Source organism: Dryobates pubescens, unplaced genomic scaffold (genome assembly GCF_014839835.1).
Source record: "Dryobates pubescens isolate bDryPub1 unplaced genomic scaffold, bDryPub1.pri scaffold_56_arrow_ctg1, whole genome shotgun sequence".
In the NCBI taxonomy this organism is placed as follows: domain Eukaryota; kingdom Metazoa; phylum Chordata; class Aves; order Piciformes; family Picidae; genus Dryobates; species Dryobates pubescens.
The window spans coordinates 240658-259186 of NW_026530778.1; the positions used below are offsets into that span (position 1 = coordinate 240658).

Genomic DNA, 18529 nt, shown 5'->3' on the forward strand with positions numbered 1-18529 from the left:
GTTGTATTATGAAACATATTAATTGTACTATTGAATCTTTTATAGTTATTAAAGGAAACGTAGATATCGTAGAAGAATGGAAGAAAGAAAAGGGTCTGAACGACTGTGTTGTCTCTTTTGCTAAGGACTTGGAACACCATAGAACACAGTGGATGTAATTGATCTATCACCAAGGGAGGTTAATAAAAGGATATTACAACCTGTACCTGTAAATTTGGAAAATGTAAACTGAATGCATTATGAGAGTTACTAGGATGAGCAAAAAACACGGTGTTTTGAGTAGCTTTATATTGGGCAAAGCAATGAAGCTCTTTTTGTTCTTGCCGTTTATCTGCAGATTTCTAACTGTGAAGCTAGAGCCTGGCCAGATCTACCTTTACAGGTTTTTAAGAAATCTTGCTGCCATTAAACACTTCGTGATTTTTGATCATCCTAGAGAAAGTAAAAATGTAACATGACAGACAATGGATGAGATAATTGATAAAGAGGTTTTAATGGTTTTTTTTAGGTGTTACTGTATTAATTTTGATTATTGTTAAGCCTGATTGTATATGTAAGATGTTCAAGGAATACCCTTAAGGCCTTATTTGTAAAATAAAAACGGGGGAATTGTTGAGGAATGGCTTGCAAAGACATGGTTCTATGGAACAACAGTTTGAGCAGAGTATGTAGGCCAGACTCCATCTTGTTGTTTACTGCTCACAGTAAGCTCGTGTGTTGATGCAGCCAGGCCGCCATGACCTTGTAGCTGTGCTTGCAGCTGCCTGCAAAGGATAACAGGACACCAAAGCAAGGTCACTGCGCCCTTACAGGCGATAACAAGTAAAGAAGAATGTGAAACAGAATTCTTGTGATTATCTCATCAGGATGGGAAAGCAGGATGTTTAACCGCAGAAGGTGGGGCTGGCAGCTAGGCTACTGTATATAAGAAGTGTCTGATGCTCAATAAAGTTGGATTTCGTGGATCATATTGATCGTTGGCGACCCCTTCTTGCGACAGTGCTGTGCCTGGAGCATGTAACTAAAGCAGGGCACTGGTAGCTGTGACCGTTTTAGGCTGTGCCTTTAAGAAAGGGACAGTTGCTTGAACACTCTGGCTGAATGTTTTGAAAACAAAGATATTCTAAACGAATTTCATTGGTAGATTGGTAGAATGCAACTTTAATTTTTCATTCAGTTTGAATCTCAGTTCAGTCTGTCTGTCTTTTTCAGGCTGTCTGTTTAAGTCTGAGCTGTCTGAGCAACAGCTGTGTGGGATGGAGTTAACCTTGAACTAACAGATAAGAAACTAATTCTTGCATACGCTTTGAGCTAACAGAATTCCCTCCTTAATAATTACCTTTTTCTCTCTCTCTAACCCTTTTTAGGAAAAAAGGGAGGTAGGGGGAGAGAGGAGGTATGGGGGGGACCCTCCTGGCTGGAGGAGGGAGTTTTGTTCTGTATTATGTTCTTTGCTATATATTTCTGTACATATTGTAAATATTGCATATTGTGTATACATTCACTGCATTTCATCCTACTTGTAAGTATCCATTTCTGCTTCTCCGACTGAGTTAGCCGTGGTTCTTTGTGTGGGGGGCAGAACTGAGCTTTCTGTCACCACCACAGTAGCTAAGGATGTTGACTTGCTGGAGCGTGTCCAGAGAAGGGCAATGAAGTTGGTGAGGGGTTTGGAACACAAGCCCTATGAGGAGAGGCTGAGGGAGCTGGGGTTGCTTATCCTGGAGAAGAGGAGACTCAGAGGAGACCTTATAGCTCTCTACAACTACCTTAAGGGAGGTTGTAGACAGGCAGATGTTGTTCTCTTCTCCCAGGCAAGTAGCACCAGAACAAGAGGACACAGTCTCAAGCTGTGCCAGGCGAGGTTTAGGCTGGAGGTTAGGAAGCCCATTGGAATGGGCTGCCTGAGGAGGTGGTGGAGTCACCATCATTGGAGGTGTTTAGGAGGAGACTTGATGGGGTGCTTGGTGCCATGGTTTAGTTGATTAGGTGGTGTTGGATTAATTGATAGGTTGGACACAATGATCTTGAAGGTCTCTTCCAAACTGGTTTATTCTACTCTATTCTATTCTATTCTATTCTAGTCACACAGAGAGTTATCTGGGAATAACAGGACGAACACCTGCATCAACAACCCTGCGTGTTATTAGTAGTTTCACCAATAATCTATAACAGCACGATGTGTGGTCACTCGTGGGGAACCAATGAAGCTATGCCAACGATGCTCTCTGAGTCTAGAGAAGCAGTAGAGGTTTCCTTAATAAATGAACAATACTACAACAATACTGGATCATATTGGTTGTTCATATTGACTCCATTCTCCATCACCAGCAGCTTGGAAGGTTCAGAGTGGAGATGAGGCCATAGAAATGTCCCTCAATGGGCAGAGCTGCTATGCATGAGGCCATCCAGAGGTGTCAGGAAACGGCAGGGAGAGCTGAGACAGCTCAGGGAAGGGATGGAAATGGCAGGGGGAGAGCTGGCTGGGGAAGCAAGATTGGTGTCAGCAGCCTGAAGGGAAACACCTGCAGGCATGGGACAGTGTAGGAGAGGCTGCAGTAGGGATGGCCAAGGGCTCTGGCAAGGCTGAGAGGACCAGCACTATCAAGGTCTTTGTCCCCTTGGCTCTGGCACTTGCCTGTGCCACCATGGCCTGGGCTTTGAGGATCTGAGGTTCTTCTAGTCCAAGGGCAGTGCTCAGGGCTTGGCCTTTCTGCTTCCTAGACCAAAGGCAAGTTTTTCTCCCCTGCACTTTGCCTTTGTCTGCCTGCAATCCTGGCCTCTAACAAGCTGCTCTAACGAGTCCCTGGGAAGCCCTTGTTAGTAACAAGCCTCAGTGAGGCCAATCAGTGCTTCAAGGTACTTTGGAGTTTGCTTCTGCCTTGGATTTCTTGAGAGGCTTCTTGGCAGTACCTTGGCAGAGTCCCGTGGCAGTACCTAAGGATGATGTAATCAGCCCCAAACACTCCATGGGGCTCATTAAATACTGCTGAACCTCTCATTATTGCCAATAATTGGAGAAGTTTTTATTGCACAAAGATCTGATAAAAATGTTTTCACAGGGTGAATCAGAGCCCTGAGCCACAGGTGAGGGACAGGATCTGCCTTGCCAGGGGCTGGGGGTCAGGGCTTGGCCCTTTGGATCACTGAAACCCCTCCAGGTTTCCTCAGCAGCAGAGCCACCTTGAGCTGCTTGTCCTGACCTGTCAGCACTGCCTCACTTCTCTGCTCTCACCACAGTCTCGAGATGCTTCAGTGCCTCCAGTGATGCTTCCCTTGCATCCACTGTCTCCTTCTGCTCTAACCAGACCCTGGGGACCCTTTCCCAGTATGGTTCACTGGGACCCATTAACAGTATAAGAAACTTCAGAGTTTGAATCTGACTTTGACTTCTGGAGAGGTTTCATCAGCTTCTCAGTCTCTGAGGTTCATGGACTTGGCACCAAAGCCACCAGAGGGCTCCTTTAAATTCTTTGGGCTGGTCCTGAGCTGCTGAGCTGGGCCAGGCTCCTTGGCATGATGGAGGCCTGTCCGGGAGCAGCTCCTCTGCACCACACAGCAGGGCTGTGGGAACTGCCAGGGGATCTCAGGGAGATGAGGAAGGCAAAAAGAGCTTCAAGGTGGCCAGGACTGGGAGGATGCTGAGAGCTCACTGGAGGAGAAGTCACTGCAGTTGCTGACAGGGTGAGTCTATGGTTGCAGGGCAGTGCAGCTGCAGTTCCTGGAGGCATCTCCTAAATCTGGGGCTGTGTGCTGGGGCAGGGACTCTGCTGCCTGTCAGGTTCAGCTCTCAAGCAGCAGGGAGTTCTTCATGATGCTTTGGGGAGAAGCTGTGGTTGGAAGGAGCCACCCTTGACAGGGCAAGGCAGGTCAGTGCAGGGTAGGTTCCTTCTGTGGAGATTCTACTGTGTGGCTCAGGGCTGCTCTCAGCTCCAGCTCAATTCAAGTACATTTTCAGGGGGACTTTTCATGACTATGTTCAGGCCAGGGGGTCCTGACCCAGGCTCTGCTCTCCTGAATCTTTGCTTCCACTGTCTCTGGCCTGGCTGGTGAGGAGGAAAACTCAGTTGTGCCTTTAGAGCAGGGGCTGACCCTTTTAAACCATCACAGAGAGCTTTACTGGGAACCTCACCAAGTGCCTACACTCCTCAACTGAGGCCCTTCCTGAGTGTCTGTCTGTCCCTCTCCTTGCCTGTCTCAGATGCTCTTTGTGTTGCTGATGGCTCTCTGGGCATGGAAGCCTCAGCTGCAGAGTCAGGCACAGACACTGGGAGATCTCCTGTGCAGGTGGAGCCACAGCAATGAGGTGTCCCAGCTGTCCTGCAGCCTGGGAAGCTCTGGGCAGTGCAGGCTGTGAGGCTGGCAGTGAGCTGACTGCAGGAGCTGCCATGGTCATGCCTTGGCTGTGTCCTTGAGGTGTCCATCCATGCTGTGCTGCCTTCCAGGGGACACTGAGCCAAGTGTCTCCTGGACTAGAGGTGGGATGCTGAGACCCTGAGACACTGAGTGGTGTGTGGTGGATCCCTCTGCTCTGAGCAATGTCTGGTGGCTGCTCAGGGTGACATGGGAGCATGGTCACCCTCCAGCTGAGGTGCAGAGCAGGGCGACAGAGAGTCCAAGGGGAGCTCTCCCACTCTTGCCTTTTACCCTAAGCCAGGACCAAGCAGTGCTCCAGCCTTGGAGCTGAAGGAAGGTCCCTGAGAATAAAGAGCAGCAGGTGTCTGTGTGACAGGGGAGGGTCTGTGGGGAGTGGTTTTGATTGTGGTGAGAGAAGTCTCCTCTCACTTGTCCCTGTCTCCTTCTCTACTGACGTGCCTCATGGCCAGAAGCAGCAGATGGCCAACAGCAGCTCCATCACCCACTTCCTCCTCCTGCCATTCCCAGGCACAAGGCAGCTGCAGCTCCTGCACTTCTGCCTCTTCCTGGCCATCTACCTGGCTGCCCTGCTGGGCAATGGCCTCATCATCACCACCATAGCCTGGGACCACCACCTCCACACCCCCATGTACTTCTTCCTCCTCAACCTCGCGCTCCTTGACCTGGGTGCCATCTCCACCACTGTGCCCAAATCAATGAACAATTTCCTGAGGGACACCAGGGACATCTCCTATGCAGGATGTATTATTCAGGTCTTTCTCTCAGTCTTTTTGCTTTCAGCAGAGTATTTTCTCCTCACCACCATGTCCTACGATCGCTATGTTGCCATCTGCAGACCCCTGCACTATGAGACCCTCCTGGGCAGCAGAGTTTGTCTCCACCTGGCAGCAGCTGTCTGGGTCTGTGGCTGTCTCTATGCTCTGCTGCACACAGCCAATACATTTTCACTGGCCTTTTGCCAGGGCAATGCCGTGGACCAGTTCTTCTGTGAAATCCCCCAGATTCTCAAGCTCTCCTGCTCCACATCCTACCTCAGAGAACTCTGGGTAATTTTGGTCGGTTCCTGTTTAGTGTTTGTCTGTTTTGTGTTGATTGTGGTGTCCTATGTGCAGATCTTCAGGGCAGTGCTGAGGATCCCCTCTCAGCAGGGACGCCACAAAGCCTTTGCCACCTGCCTCCCTCACCTGGCTGTGGTCTCCCTGTTTGTCAGCACTGTAATCTTTGCCTACCTGAAGCCCTCCTCCATCTCCTCCCCATCCCTGGACCTGGTGGTGTCTGTTCTGTACTCAGTGGTGCCTCCAGCAGTGAACCCTGTCATCTACAGCCTGAGGAACCAGGAGCTGAAGGTTGCCCTGAGCCAACTGATCCCTGGATGGTTTCAGAAGCAATAAACTCTTTGTCTTCTCCTGCAGAGCAGTTTTGATGTCACTCAGTGCAGGCCCAGCCTGGCTGCTGGAGTTCTGGCTGCTGCTGGGGCTGTTCCCCTTGTGAGAATGTTGTTCCCACACAAATGTCTTTCTTCAGACCCTTTCTGGTTCAGTGTTGTCCTGTCTGGTGTGACCCAGAGGCTGCAGACATGAGGAGCTGTGCTCCCTGTGTGTTCAATTTGACTACTCACTGTTTTCTTTGGGCAAAATGATAAAAAGACCCCTTCCAGAAAATGCAAAGGATGTGTCCTGTGTCCATTCCATTGTGCTATGAGAGCTAGAGGATGACCTTGGGAGAAAAGCACATAAATGCTGACAGGTGCTGCTTCTGCTACCCGATGGGCTTGTTCCCATGGCAATGGAGAGCTCCACTTGCTTCAGTGCAGGTTGTGCTTTTGCAGTCAAGCATCGAGGAGACAAAAGGTCAAGGTCTCCTTTCACTAAGTCAAATAAGGGAGCTAGCAGGGTTGTGCTAAGACCTATCTTACCCAGCTTATGGTTCCCAGTAATTTCTGCAAATCATTAAGGCTGGTCACAGATTGCTGTATTTGTATCATTTGTGGCTGCATTGCTTCATCTAAGTTTTTTAGTCCCAATTATTTGCAAGGTGCTTGGTGCTGCACCTTCTCTGGGGCTATTTCTAACCCATATTTCCTCAACACTTCTGTCATATTAGGCACAACTGCACTCAACATATCCTCTGTCTGTGTAACAATTCACACAGCATCCATATAGTGGTAGCACTACATGGTGTGATATTGTGCTCTGACATGTGATAATGCCTGTGCTACATACCATTGACAAATTGTGGGGCTGTTTTTCATGCCTTGAGGCAACACAGTCCACTGATACCTCTGACTGGGTTCACTATTATTAGTCACAGGGACTGTGAAGGCAAATTTTGGAGCATCATCAGGATTCAGTGGGATGATAAAGAAACAATCTTTCAAATCAATAATACAGATATTCCATTTCTCAGGCATCATTGCTGGTGAGGGCATTCCAGGCTGTGAAGAACCTATACTTTCCAGTACATTATTCACTTGTCTGAAGTCCTGAAGCAGCCTCCACGTCCCTGATTTTCTTCTTAATTACAAGACCAGGGTATTCCATGGGCTCTGAGATGATTCTAAATGGATTTGCTGCAGCAGTTCCTTTAGCAGGTCTTTGATGGCTCTGTGTTTTTCGTTGGGTAGAGGCCACTGATCCATCCACACAAGGGTCAATGTTAGCCACCATAATGGGATAGTAGGCCTACATGTGCCCTTAATTATAGTGGCCCCTACTAAAAATCCTGGGCGTTGGTAGTGATATTCACCCTCCACATACTTAAGATGTCTTGACCCCATGGATTCAAAGGCACTGCAGCTATGTGAGGATGAACAGTAGCCACTTGCCCCTCAGGGCTTACCACCTGGACAGGAAGCACTCTTTGTGGACTGGTTGTGTCCCCAACTCCTGGCACAGCAGCTGCTGTGGACATTGTCAGCCAGGACGAAGGCCAATGCATGGAGGATATGATTGTAACATCCTCACCTGTATCAATCACCCCTTAACTGTCACCTCTTTAGGCTGTTCACTCTCTGCTCTGAGCATACACGTCATCGTTGGCTGAGCAGTCAAAATAGTCAGTGCTCAAAAGCCTTCAGGCTTCCCTGTGGAACTGAAACCTCACATTCCCCTTTCCTGGGCTTCAACTGCCAGGACCTGTGCAGTAAAAGGCCCTGACTGTACTATTTGACTCCCTGCAGGGATAGGTACTGGAGGGGACGGTGTCCACAGCATGGCAGAGATTTGTCCTTGGCAATCAGAATCTATCACCCCTGGGAGCACAAAAAGTCCTTGTAAGGTAGTGCTAGATCTTCCTAAGAGTAAGGCCTTTAGCCCATGTCCCACAGGTCCATGTGCCTTTATGCACCTTTTCATGTGTTATGGTGAGTGAAATGTCTGTGGTGACATCCACTCCAGCGCTGCCCCTGGCTCTTGCTCGCAAGTGACCCCATAGGCCTGAAAGATGCTGTGGGGAGGCACTTGTGTCTGTGTGCATGCTCCCACAGCCCTCTGCTCCCTGTTTCCTGAATTACTTCTCAGGGAGGAGGTGGCCTTGGGTTATTAAACCCGAAGCAGCCATGTTTAGTGAGGTTTCATTCTTACTATACCATGCATAGGGGCCAGAGAGGAACAGGTTCCCATACCCATTATCTTTTTGTGGACAAGTTTTCTTCTAACGTCCCAGCTGCCCACATCTGAAACAAGTTTTTCATAGATGAACAGCAGCATTAAGACTGTCTGTAGACTACCGTGGCCTGACTGAAGTGACTCCTCCGATCAGCGCTGCCGTGCTGGACATGCTGGAGCTGCAGTATGAGCTGGAATCGAAGGTGGCCAAGTGGTATGCCACAAGTGACATTGCTAATGCCTTTTGCTCCATTCCAATTGCAGAAGAATGCAGGCCACACTTTGCTTTTACCTGGAGGGGAGTATAGTACCAATGGAATGGGTTGCCTCAGGGCTGGGTCCATAGCTCAACCATCTGCCATGAGGTGATCCAGACTGCCTTAGAGAAAGGAGGAGCCCCTGAGCATCTGCAGTTCATTGATGACATCATTGTATGGGGTGAGACAGCAGAGGAAGTTTACCAGAAGGGTAAAAGGATAACTGATATCCTGTTGGAAGCTGGCTTTGCCATAAAGACAAGCAAGGTGAAAGGGCCTGCCAAGGAGATCCAGCTCCTGGGTGTTAGATGGCAAGATGGCCATTGCCACATCCCTCAGGAGGTGGTGAACAGGGTAGCCACTATGGTGCAGCCCATGAACAAGAAAGAGACACAGTCTTTTTTGGGGCTCGTGGGCTTCTGGAAAATGCACATTCCCAGGTACAGCCAAATTGTGAAACCTCTCTTCCATGTAACAAGGAAGAAAAATGATTTAGTGTGGGGACCTGAGCAGCAGGTAGCATTAAAGCAGATCATATGAGAGATGGTCCAGGCTATGGCTCTGGGACCTGTTGGAACTGGACCAGAGATCAAGAATATGCTGTACACTGCGGCCGGTGAGAATGGTCCTACGTGGAGCTTGTGGCAGAAGGCTCCTGGTGAAACCAGGGGCAGGCCCCTAGGTTTCTGGAGGAAGGGCTACAAAGGTTCCAAGGCCAACTACAGCGCAACAGAGAAGGAAATGCAGGCTGCCTGTGAGGTCATTGGGACTGAATCACCTCTATTTCTAGCTCCAAGGCTTCCAGCCCTGACCTGGATGTTCAAAGGGAGAGGCTCAACCCCATATCATGCCACAGATGCCACCTGCAGGAAGTGGATGGCCCTGATAACTCAGCGAGCTCGGATGGGAAGTTTCAAACACCCTGGCATGATGGAAGTGATCAGCAACTGGCCAGAGGGTGCTGACTTGGGAATGCCACTAGAGCAGACAGTGAGCCATGCTGAGGAGGCTCCCGCATACAATGATCTCCCTGATAATGAGAAGGGCTGTGCTCTATTTACAGATGGGTCCTGCCGGCTTGTAGGCAGCAAGCGGAGATGGAAGGCAGCTGTCTGAAGCCCAACAAAGCAAGTGGCGGAAGCAAGGGATAGAAAAGGTCGATCCAGTCATCAAGCACAGGGAAAAGCTGTCCAGCTGGCCATGGATATAGCAGAATGAGAGAGCTGGCCTGTGCTGTACCTCTCTACTGACTCCTGGATAGTAGCCAATGCCTTGTGGGGGTGGCTGAAGGAATGGAGGAGGAACAGGTGGCAGAGGAAAGGGAAGCCTGTTTGGGCTGCTCAGCTGCGGCAAGACATTGCTGCCCGCCTGGACAGGCTGCCAATCAAGGTGCAACACACGGATGCACACATCCCCAAGAGCAGAGTCACAGAGGAGCACAAGCACAACCACCAAGCAGATCTGGCTGCTAAAATCTCCCGAATAGACTTGGACTGGGAACACAAGGGTGAGCTGTTCTTAGCTCACTGGGCCCAGGACACTTCTGGCCACCAAGGGAGAGATGCCACATCCTGGTGGGCTGGGGGCAGATCAGTGGAGATCTCTCTGGAGGCCATCTCACAGGTTATCCCTGAGTGTGACATCTGTGCTGCCATCAAGTAGGCCAAGTGCATGAAGCCTCTGTGGGATGTGGGGAGATGGTAGAAATAGAAGTACAGAGAGGCCTGGCAGATCAACTACATCACCCTGCCTTGGTCTCACAGTGGCAAACAGCACCTACTGACCTTGGTGGAGGCAAGTACAGGGTGGCTGGAAACCTACCGTATCCCAGTATCACTAAGGTTGGAAGAGACCTCAAAGATCATCGAGTCCAACCTGTCATCACAGACCTCATGACTAGACCATATCACCAAGTGCCACATCCAATCCCCTCTTGAACACCTCCAGGGATGGGGACTCCACCACCTCCCTGGGCAGCCCATTCCAATGACAAATGACTCTCTAGGTGAAGAACTTTCTCCTCACCTCCAGCCTAAACTTCCCCTGGCACAGCTTGAGACTGTGTCCTCTTGTTCTGGTGCTGCTTGCCTGGGAGAAGAGACCAACCCCTTCCTGGATACAACCACCAGGTAGTTGTAGAGAGCAATGAGGTCTCCCCTTAGCCTCCTCTTCTCCAGGCTAAACAATCCCGCTCCCTCAGCCTCTCCTCATAGGGCTTGTGCTCAAGGCCTCTCCCCAGTCTTGTCGCCCTTCTCTGGACACCTTCAAGTGTCTCGATGTCCTTCTTAAACTGAGGGGCCCAGAACTGGACACAGTACTCAAGGTGTGGCGTAACCAATGCAGAGTACAAGGGCACAATGACTTCCCTGCTCCTGCTGGCCATACTATTCCTAATACAGGCCAGGATGCCATTGGCCCTCTTGGCCACCTGGGAACACTGCTGGCTCATGTTTAGGCTGCTGTCAATCAGCACCCCCGGGTCCCTCTCTGTTTGGCAGCTCTCAGCCATGCTGACCCCAGCCTGTTGCTCTGCATGGGGTTGCCGTGGCCAAAGTGCAGCACCTGGCACTTGGACTTGTTAAATGCCATCCTGTTGGACTCTGCCCATCTGTCCAGACGGTAGAGGTTCCTCTGCAGAGCCCTTCTGCCCTCTAACTGATCAACATCTGCTCCCAACTTGGTGTCATAGGCAAATTTGCTGATGACTAACTCAACCCCCTCACCCATATCATCAATGAAGATATTAAAGAGGATGGGGCCCAGCCCTGATCCCTGGGGGACACCACTAGTGCCTGCCTGCCAGCTGGCTGTGGCACCATTCACCACCACTCTCTGGGCTTGGCCCTCCAGCCAGTTCCTAACCCAGCACAGAGTGTTGCGGTCCAAGCCACGAACTGACAGCTGTGGTGGGTTGAGAGAGAAGGTCCAGCTTTCCCTCCCCCACTAAGAAGAAGTAAGGAAAACCCACAGCTAACTCAGCCAGTGAAGCAAAAGGGAATGCTGCATTTACAAAGCTATTTGAGACCCAGGGAATTTATGTACACAAATATACAGAATTTACAATATATACAGAAATATACAGGCAAGAAGGATAACAGGAACAAAACCTCTGGACAGAGGGGGTTCCCCGCTGTACTCCCTCTCTCTCCCCCCTGCCTCCCTTTTTTCCCAAAGAGGGTTAGAGAGTGTGGCCATTTGACGCTGTGCCTTTAAGGAAGGGGCACACTGGCTAAGTGTTTATAAAATATTTTGGTATTCTAAATGAATTTCATTAGCCAAGTTGAGGTGGGAGGTGAGATTGGACACAGGGAAGCTGGGAACTTTCTCTCAGTCTTCCTTTCTTCGCTGTCCCTCTCGGCTGGATCTGCTTCTGGGATTCTGGCCAACTAAGATAAGATACTAACTCCTGTGCCAGGCCTTTCTTCCTTTCCTGCCCTGTTAACTGTCCACATCTCTTCTCTACCTCTTTTGGGGGAGAAGGGAGGTAGGGGGGTGAAGGGGGCACAGGGGGAAGCCCCCTCTGTGGGGGGTCTGGTTTCTGGTTGAGTTCAGGCCCTGTATATTCTTGTATATATTGTACAATACCTGTATTTGTTGTGTTACATATAATCTGTTTCCTTGTAAAATATAATCTCATTTCTCCGACTGGGTTTAGCCGTGGTCTCTTTCTCAGTGGGGGAGGGAAAGCAGAGCCTTTCCTTTCAAACCACCACAGAGAGGCAATTATTAGAAAAGAAGAATTTTAGTAGCAAGAAATATTAGTGCTGGATTAATGCTTATCTGTTATCTGTGGCCCTTCTGGCCAGATGCCCAGAAGCAGACAGGCTGGAAAGGGAGAGTGAAGAGGAACTGAACTGAGGAAACTTCCAGCTGCACTAAAACTTAAAGTTACATTCTACCAATCTACCAATTCTACCATTCTACCAATTCTACCAATGAAATTTGTTTAGAGTATCAATATTTACAAAAATATTCAGCCAGAGTGTCCCAGCACTGTCCCTTTCTTAAAGGCACAGCCTCAAATGGTCACAGTCCACCCTTCTAAACAATTTCATTGGCTGTTCGTACTGTCCATCCAATCTAGAACAATATTTACAGTTCGTAAGTAAAGTTCATAGTCCATTCCGGCTATACTCAGATGTAGATGGTTCAGAAGTCCAAGAAAATCAGGAAATAAGAAAAGTTGTGATTCAGTTCCAATTACTTCAGAAGCTGCTTTTACTCCTTCATAGGCAGCTAGAATCTCTTTTTCTGTTGGAGTATAATTAGCCTCTGAACCTCTGTAACCTCGACTCCAGAAACCAAGAGGTCGTCCATGTGTCTCACCTGGAGCTTTTTGCCACAAGCACCAGGTTGGACCATTGTCACCTGCAGCCGTGTACAAAATGTTCTTAATGTCTGGATCATCTCGGACAGGTCCCAGACCCACTGCTTGTACCACTTCTTGCTTTATCTGGTCAAAGGCTGCTTGTTGTTCAGGTCCCCAGTGGAAACTGTTTCTCTTTCGAGTCAGATCATACAGAGGTTTCACAATCTGACTGCATCCAGGAATGTGCAGTCTCCAAAATCCCACTATCCCCAAGAAACGTAGAGTTTCTTGCTTGGTGGGATTTGCCATGGTAGAGACTCTATTTACCACATCCACTGGAATGTGTCTGCGTCCATCCTGCCACTGCACTCCCAGAAACTGGATCTCTGTGGTAGGACCTGTTGCAGTTTGAGCTGGGTGCCCCCCTGGTGTGTTCACTTCCTGTGTCCAGAAGTCCAGCCCAGAGGGATGGACACAGGAAATTGTGTATTTCCTACCATAATTCTTTGCACCACTATAAGATCCAGTGCGGAGTCTAGCACGCTCTCTTTTCTTCCTCCTCTGCCAGCCAGTAACTGGGGGAGATGTCTCCTGGCTTTGGGCCTGGCTAGGCCCAAGGCCACGGGGGGATGGGCAGTCTCAGGCCTGGCCAGCTGAGACTATCCTAGTAAAGGGAGGGGGAAGAAGGAGCCCTGGGGGTCTCGGGTGTACCCTCAGGTGGGAATGGGATGCCTCTGGGTTTGCTTTGGGATCTTCCTTTGTCACTGCGCTTTGGGTTTTCTGTAACATTTCACTGCTTTCTATTTAAACTTTCATCACTTTTGCAATCTGTTTGTCTGAGTGTTTTATTCCTGCCCGTGGTGGGGAGAGAGGGGGCTGCCTCAACCCAGCACATTCTTGGTAGCAGAGGATGGTTATTGTGGGGAGGGGGTCTGCCTCTAACCCCACCACATTCTTGGCGAGCCAGGCAGGAGAAGGAGTTTGTTATTGTGCATTCTGCAGATCGGATTGCAGAAGATAAGAAAGTTTAAATTTAGTTCTGGGCGTCGTTCTGGTTTTCTGGCAGTTGGGGCTCAAAGTGTTGTTGTTGTTGGGGCGATTGTGTGAGTTCTCGTGGATTGCCGGGGGATACTTGGTGAGTGGCCGGTGGCACGGAGCCCCTCCTGCTATTTCAAGCAGGGGTGGCTCTTAACCATCGGAACTGGGGCATCGCTTGAGAATGCGGGACCTGCCCCTCCTCCACCTTTACTCTCTGCGGAGTGGCAGAAGCGGCGGGGGGTGAAGTGGGGGAAGGGGCAGCGGCGAGCAGATCAAAGTCAGGTCCGTTCTCGCTGCGGGGTAGGGCCAGCCGCGGCGGAGCGGGCGAGCCCGGCTCCCGATACCCAGGAAGGGTGAACAGGAACTCAGTTCGAAAGCTGTTCTCAAGGGCCCTGGGGACGCGTTTATGGTTTTCGCTGGAGGAGCCGTTTGAATGCCCGAGGGGTGGAGGCGATTTTGATTCTGTACTGCGGCGGTAGAGGTGGCTGGAGCCCTGCTGTATGCTCGGGTTGCGGCGGCTGAGGGCTGAGCCGTGCGCTCGGAGCGGCGGCGGCGGCTCGGGCCGTGCACTCGGAGCGGCGGCGGGGCCAGCCCTGTTCTCTTCCCCGACGTTTTCGGACGAGTTCCGAAAATGGCGCCTAGCACCTGGCTCCACCTCCCTTCTTCTCAGCAGGTTGTGGAGCAGCCCCTCCTCTCCCGGGGTGGGGCTGTGTACTTGGAGCTGCCACATCTGCGGTACGCGAACGCCCAGTGGAGGGGCGGTGTACCTGTGGCATGCATCTATGGAGCCTCGGGCCGCGGCTGAAAGCGGTCAGCACTGGGCTTGGGATAGGTCCATGCAGTGTTGAGAGAGGCTCAGCGTGCTATTTTCCTGGAGGGGTGGAGAAGCAGCAGAGCCTGATTGTTCTGACTGGCTTGCCCCAGGAGTGGAAATATGCCGCTGAGTGGATAGAGATGGGAATAAAGGTTTGGTTGAGAAGTTGTGAGGTTCTTTCCAGGTGACCAGGATGTCCAACGGATCCATGAAGAGCTTGCACTACAGAAGAGTAAACTCTGCATCGCGGGAGGTTCCGTTAGATGAGAGGAGAAGGACTGGAATGGACTGACACTTGAGCTTGAAGGAAAGACTGTTTGAGTGGATGCCCAGATGAAGATGTGGACTTCGCTGGACATGTCATCAGAAGATTTCTGATTTGATGATGTGTTTAGGTGCAGAGATTATGGTATGAAATACAGGGGTGGCATGTTGCAGTTTGAGCTGGGTGCCCCCCTGGTGTATTCACTTCCTGTGTCCAGAAGTCCAGCCCAGAGGGATGGACACAGGAAATTGTGTATTTCCTACCATAATTCTTTGCACCACTATAAGATCCAGTGCGGAGTCTAGCACGCTCTCTTTTCTTCCTCCTCCTCCAGCCGGTAACTGGGGGAGATGTCTGCTGGCTTTGGGCCTGGCTAGGCCCAAGGCCACAGGGGGATGGGCAGTCTCAGGCCTGGCCAGCTGAGACTAGCCTAGTAAAGGGAGGGGGAAGAAGGAGCCCTGGGGGTCTCGGGTGTACCCTCAGGTGGGAATGGGATGCCTCTGGGTTTGCTTTGGGATCTTTCTTTGTCACTGCGCTTTGGGTTTTCTGTAACATTTCACTGCTTTCTATTTAAACTTTCATCACTTTTGCAATCCGTTTGTCTGAGTGTTTTATTCCTGCCCGTGGTGGGGAGAGAGGGGGCTGCCTCAACCCAGCACATTTCACCTTGTCTCTCTTGATGGCAAAACCAGCATTCAGAAGAATATCCATGATTTTGTTACCTTTCTCGAAGACTCATTGATGAACTGGATGTGTTCTGGAGCACCACCTTCCTCCAGAGCATCATGGATCACTGCATGACAGATGCTGGAGCTGTGGATCCATTGGCAGTCTGTTGAAAGTGTACTGGATTCCTCTCCAGGTGAAAGCAAACTGAGGCCTGCATTCCTCTGCTATGGGAATAGAGAAGGCATTAGCAATGTCTATGGTAGCATACCATTTGGCCTCTTTGGATTCCAGCTCATACTGGAGTTCCATCATGTCTGGTACTGCTGCACTCATAGGCGGAGTTACTTCATTCAGGGCTCGGTAGTCCACTGTCAGACGCCAGTCTCCATTCGGCTTTCGCACAGGCCACACTGGACTGTTGAAAGGTGAATGAGTTTTGCTGATGACTTTCTGACTCTCCAACTGATGAATCAGATTCTGAATGGGCAACAAAACATTCTAAAACCCACAGCACCTTCATTTCGTTTCTCCGGCTGAGACGAGCAATAAATCAACTTAATTACCAGGCCCCACATCGGTGAGCCAAAAAAAAAGGAATGTGGTGGGTTGAAAGGAAAGGCTCTGCTTTCCCTCCCCCACTGAAAAAGAAACCGTGGCTAACTCAGTAATTAGAAAAAAAGCAGACTATGTATTTACAAGCATGTATAGGAAGCAGATTACATGTAACACCACAAATACAGGGATTTTACAATATATACAGGAATATACAGCAAATGAACTCAACCAGAAACCAGACCACCCACAGAGGGGCTTCCCCTTGTGCCCCCTTCACCCCCCTACCTCCCTTCTCCCCCCAAAGAGGTAGAAAAGGAGACATGGCGGTTAGCAGGACAGGGGAAAAAAAACAGAGGCCTGGTACAGGAGAGTTAGTTCTTACCTCTTAGTTGGCCAGAGGCCCAGAAGCAGTCCAGCTGAAAGGGACAGCGAAGGAAGGAAGACTGAGAGAAAGTCCCAGCCATGCTGGGTCCAATCTCACCTCCCCCCTAGACCAGCCAATGAAATTCATTTAGGATACCAAAGTATTTTATAAGCATTTAGCCAGTGTGCCCCTTCCTTAAAGGCACAGCCTCAAACAATCACACTTACTATGTACCAGCTGCAGGGAAGTTTGAACGCTACAACGGTTTGCTGAAGACCACTCTCAAAGCCATGGGAGGTGGATCTGTGAAAAACTGGGAGAAACATTTAGCTCAAGCAACCTGGCTGGTGAATAATAGAGGTTCAGTGAACCGAGCTGGACCAGCACATTCAGATCTGCTACAGAAAGTAGAAGGTGATAGAGTTCCTGTTGTTAGAGAAAAGAACCTGTTAGGTAAAACTGTTTGGGTATTTTCGCCCTCAGGAGAGGCTAAACCTGTCCGAGAGGTGGTTTCAGCAGAAGGTCCTGGTCACACTTATTGGGTAAATCAAGAGAATGGTGAAATTCAGTGTATTCCACAAAGAAATTTAACTTTAGCTGAGAGAGTTTAATTTCAGACTGTTGTACAGCTACATCACGTCCAAAGGAAGAATCCCTGAGGAATCTACAGTGCACGAACCCTGAGAACTCTGAGAGCCCTGAGTCAACTGAGAGTCCCTGATCCCTTCTCTTTGCTTCATCTGTGAAGAGACAAACTGTTTTCTCTTTTCTTGTTTCCTGATTTTCTTGGACTTCTGAATCATCTACAGCTGAGGATAGCCAGAACGGACTACGAACTTTCCTTCCGAACTGTAAATATTGTTTTGGATTGGATGGACAGTACGAACAGCCAATGAGATTGTTTAGAAGGGGTGGACTGTGACCATTTGAGGCTGTGCCTTTAAGAAAGGGACAGTTCCTGGAACACTCTGGCTGAATGTTTTGGTGGAAGAATGAAAAAAAAAGATCAACCTAAAAGAATTTCATTGGTAGATTGGTAGAATGCAACTTTAAATTTTTAGTTTTAGTTCAGTTTGAATCTCATTCAGTTCAGTCTGTCTGTTTCAGTCTCTCTGAGCAACAGCTGTGTTCGGTCTGTGCTGGCAGGTGCTGATCTTCAACTAACCAGATAAGAAACTAATTCTTGCATAGGCTTTGAGCTAACAGAATTTCCTCCTTAATAATGACCTTTCTCTCTTTCTAACCCTTTTTTTGGACAAAAGGGAGGTAGGGGGAGAGGGAGACCCTCCTGGCTGGAGGAGGGAAAGTTTTTTTTCTGTGTTACATTCTTTGCTGTATATTTCTGTATATATAGTAAATACTGTATATTGTGTATATATTCATCTGCAATTCATCCTGCTTGTAAATATAGCTTATCTATTTTGCTTATCTGACTGAGTTAGCCATGGTCTCTTTGTGTGCGGGAGAGAACTGAACTTCCTTTCACCACCACAGAGGCTCAGGGCACTGCCATAGCAGTGTGCACATGGCTGAAGGCTGATTTCAGAGAGAATAGAGCTCTGGGGAGTGGGAAGAGACCAAAACCTCCACAAAGAGCAGCTTGGAAGATTCAGAGTGGAGATGAGGCCAAAGAAATATCCCTCAAAGGGCAGAGCTGCTATGCATGAGGCCATCCAGAGGTGTCAGGAAGTGGCAGGGAGAGCTGAGACAGCTCAGGGAAGGGATGGAAATGGCAGGGGGAAATCTGGCGGGGGAAGCAAGATTGGTGTCAGCAGCCTGAAGGGAAAGAGCTGCAGGCGTGGGACAGTGTAGGACAGGCTGCAGTAGGGAGGGCCAAGGACTCTGGCAAGGCTGAGGCCCAATAGGAACAAGGTCTTTGTCCCCTTGGCTCTGGCAGTTGCCTCTACCACCAAGGCCTGGGAGGAGAAAGATTTCTTTCAAGCTTCTTCTAGGGGTTCTTCTAGTCCAAGGGCAGTGGTCAGGGCTTGGCCTTTCTGCTTCCTAGACTAAAGGCAAGTTTTTATCCCCTCTACTTTGCCTTTGTCTCCCTGCAATCCTGGCCTCTAACAAGCTGCTCTAACGAGTCCCTGGGGGGCCTTTGTCAGTAACAAGCCTCAGTGAGGCCAATCAGTGCTTCAAGGTACTTTGGAGTTTGCTTCTGACTTGGACTTCTTGAAAGGCTTCTTGGCAGTACCTTGGCAGAGTCTCCTGGCAGTAACCAAGGATGATGTAATCAGCCCCAAAATACCCCATGGGGCTCATTAAATACTGCTGAA

At 49.7% G+C, this 18529-nt stretch overlaps 1 protein-coding gene across 1 annotated transcript; it reads left to right on the top strand.

Annotated features, from left to right (window-relative positions):
- Positions 1 to 4934: 4934 nt before the first annotated feature.
- Positions 4935 to 17417, top strand: LOC128899758 (olfactory receptor 14A16-like; the record flags this gene model as incomplete). The annotated part of the gene is made up of 2 exons (XM_054179441.1): positions 4935 to 5726; positions 17400 to 17417. Coding segments are annotated over 2 exons (810 nt in total), but the record flags the coding sequence as incomplete, so codon positions are not given.
- Between the last annotated feature and the right edge of the window lie 1112 nt (positions 17418 to 18529).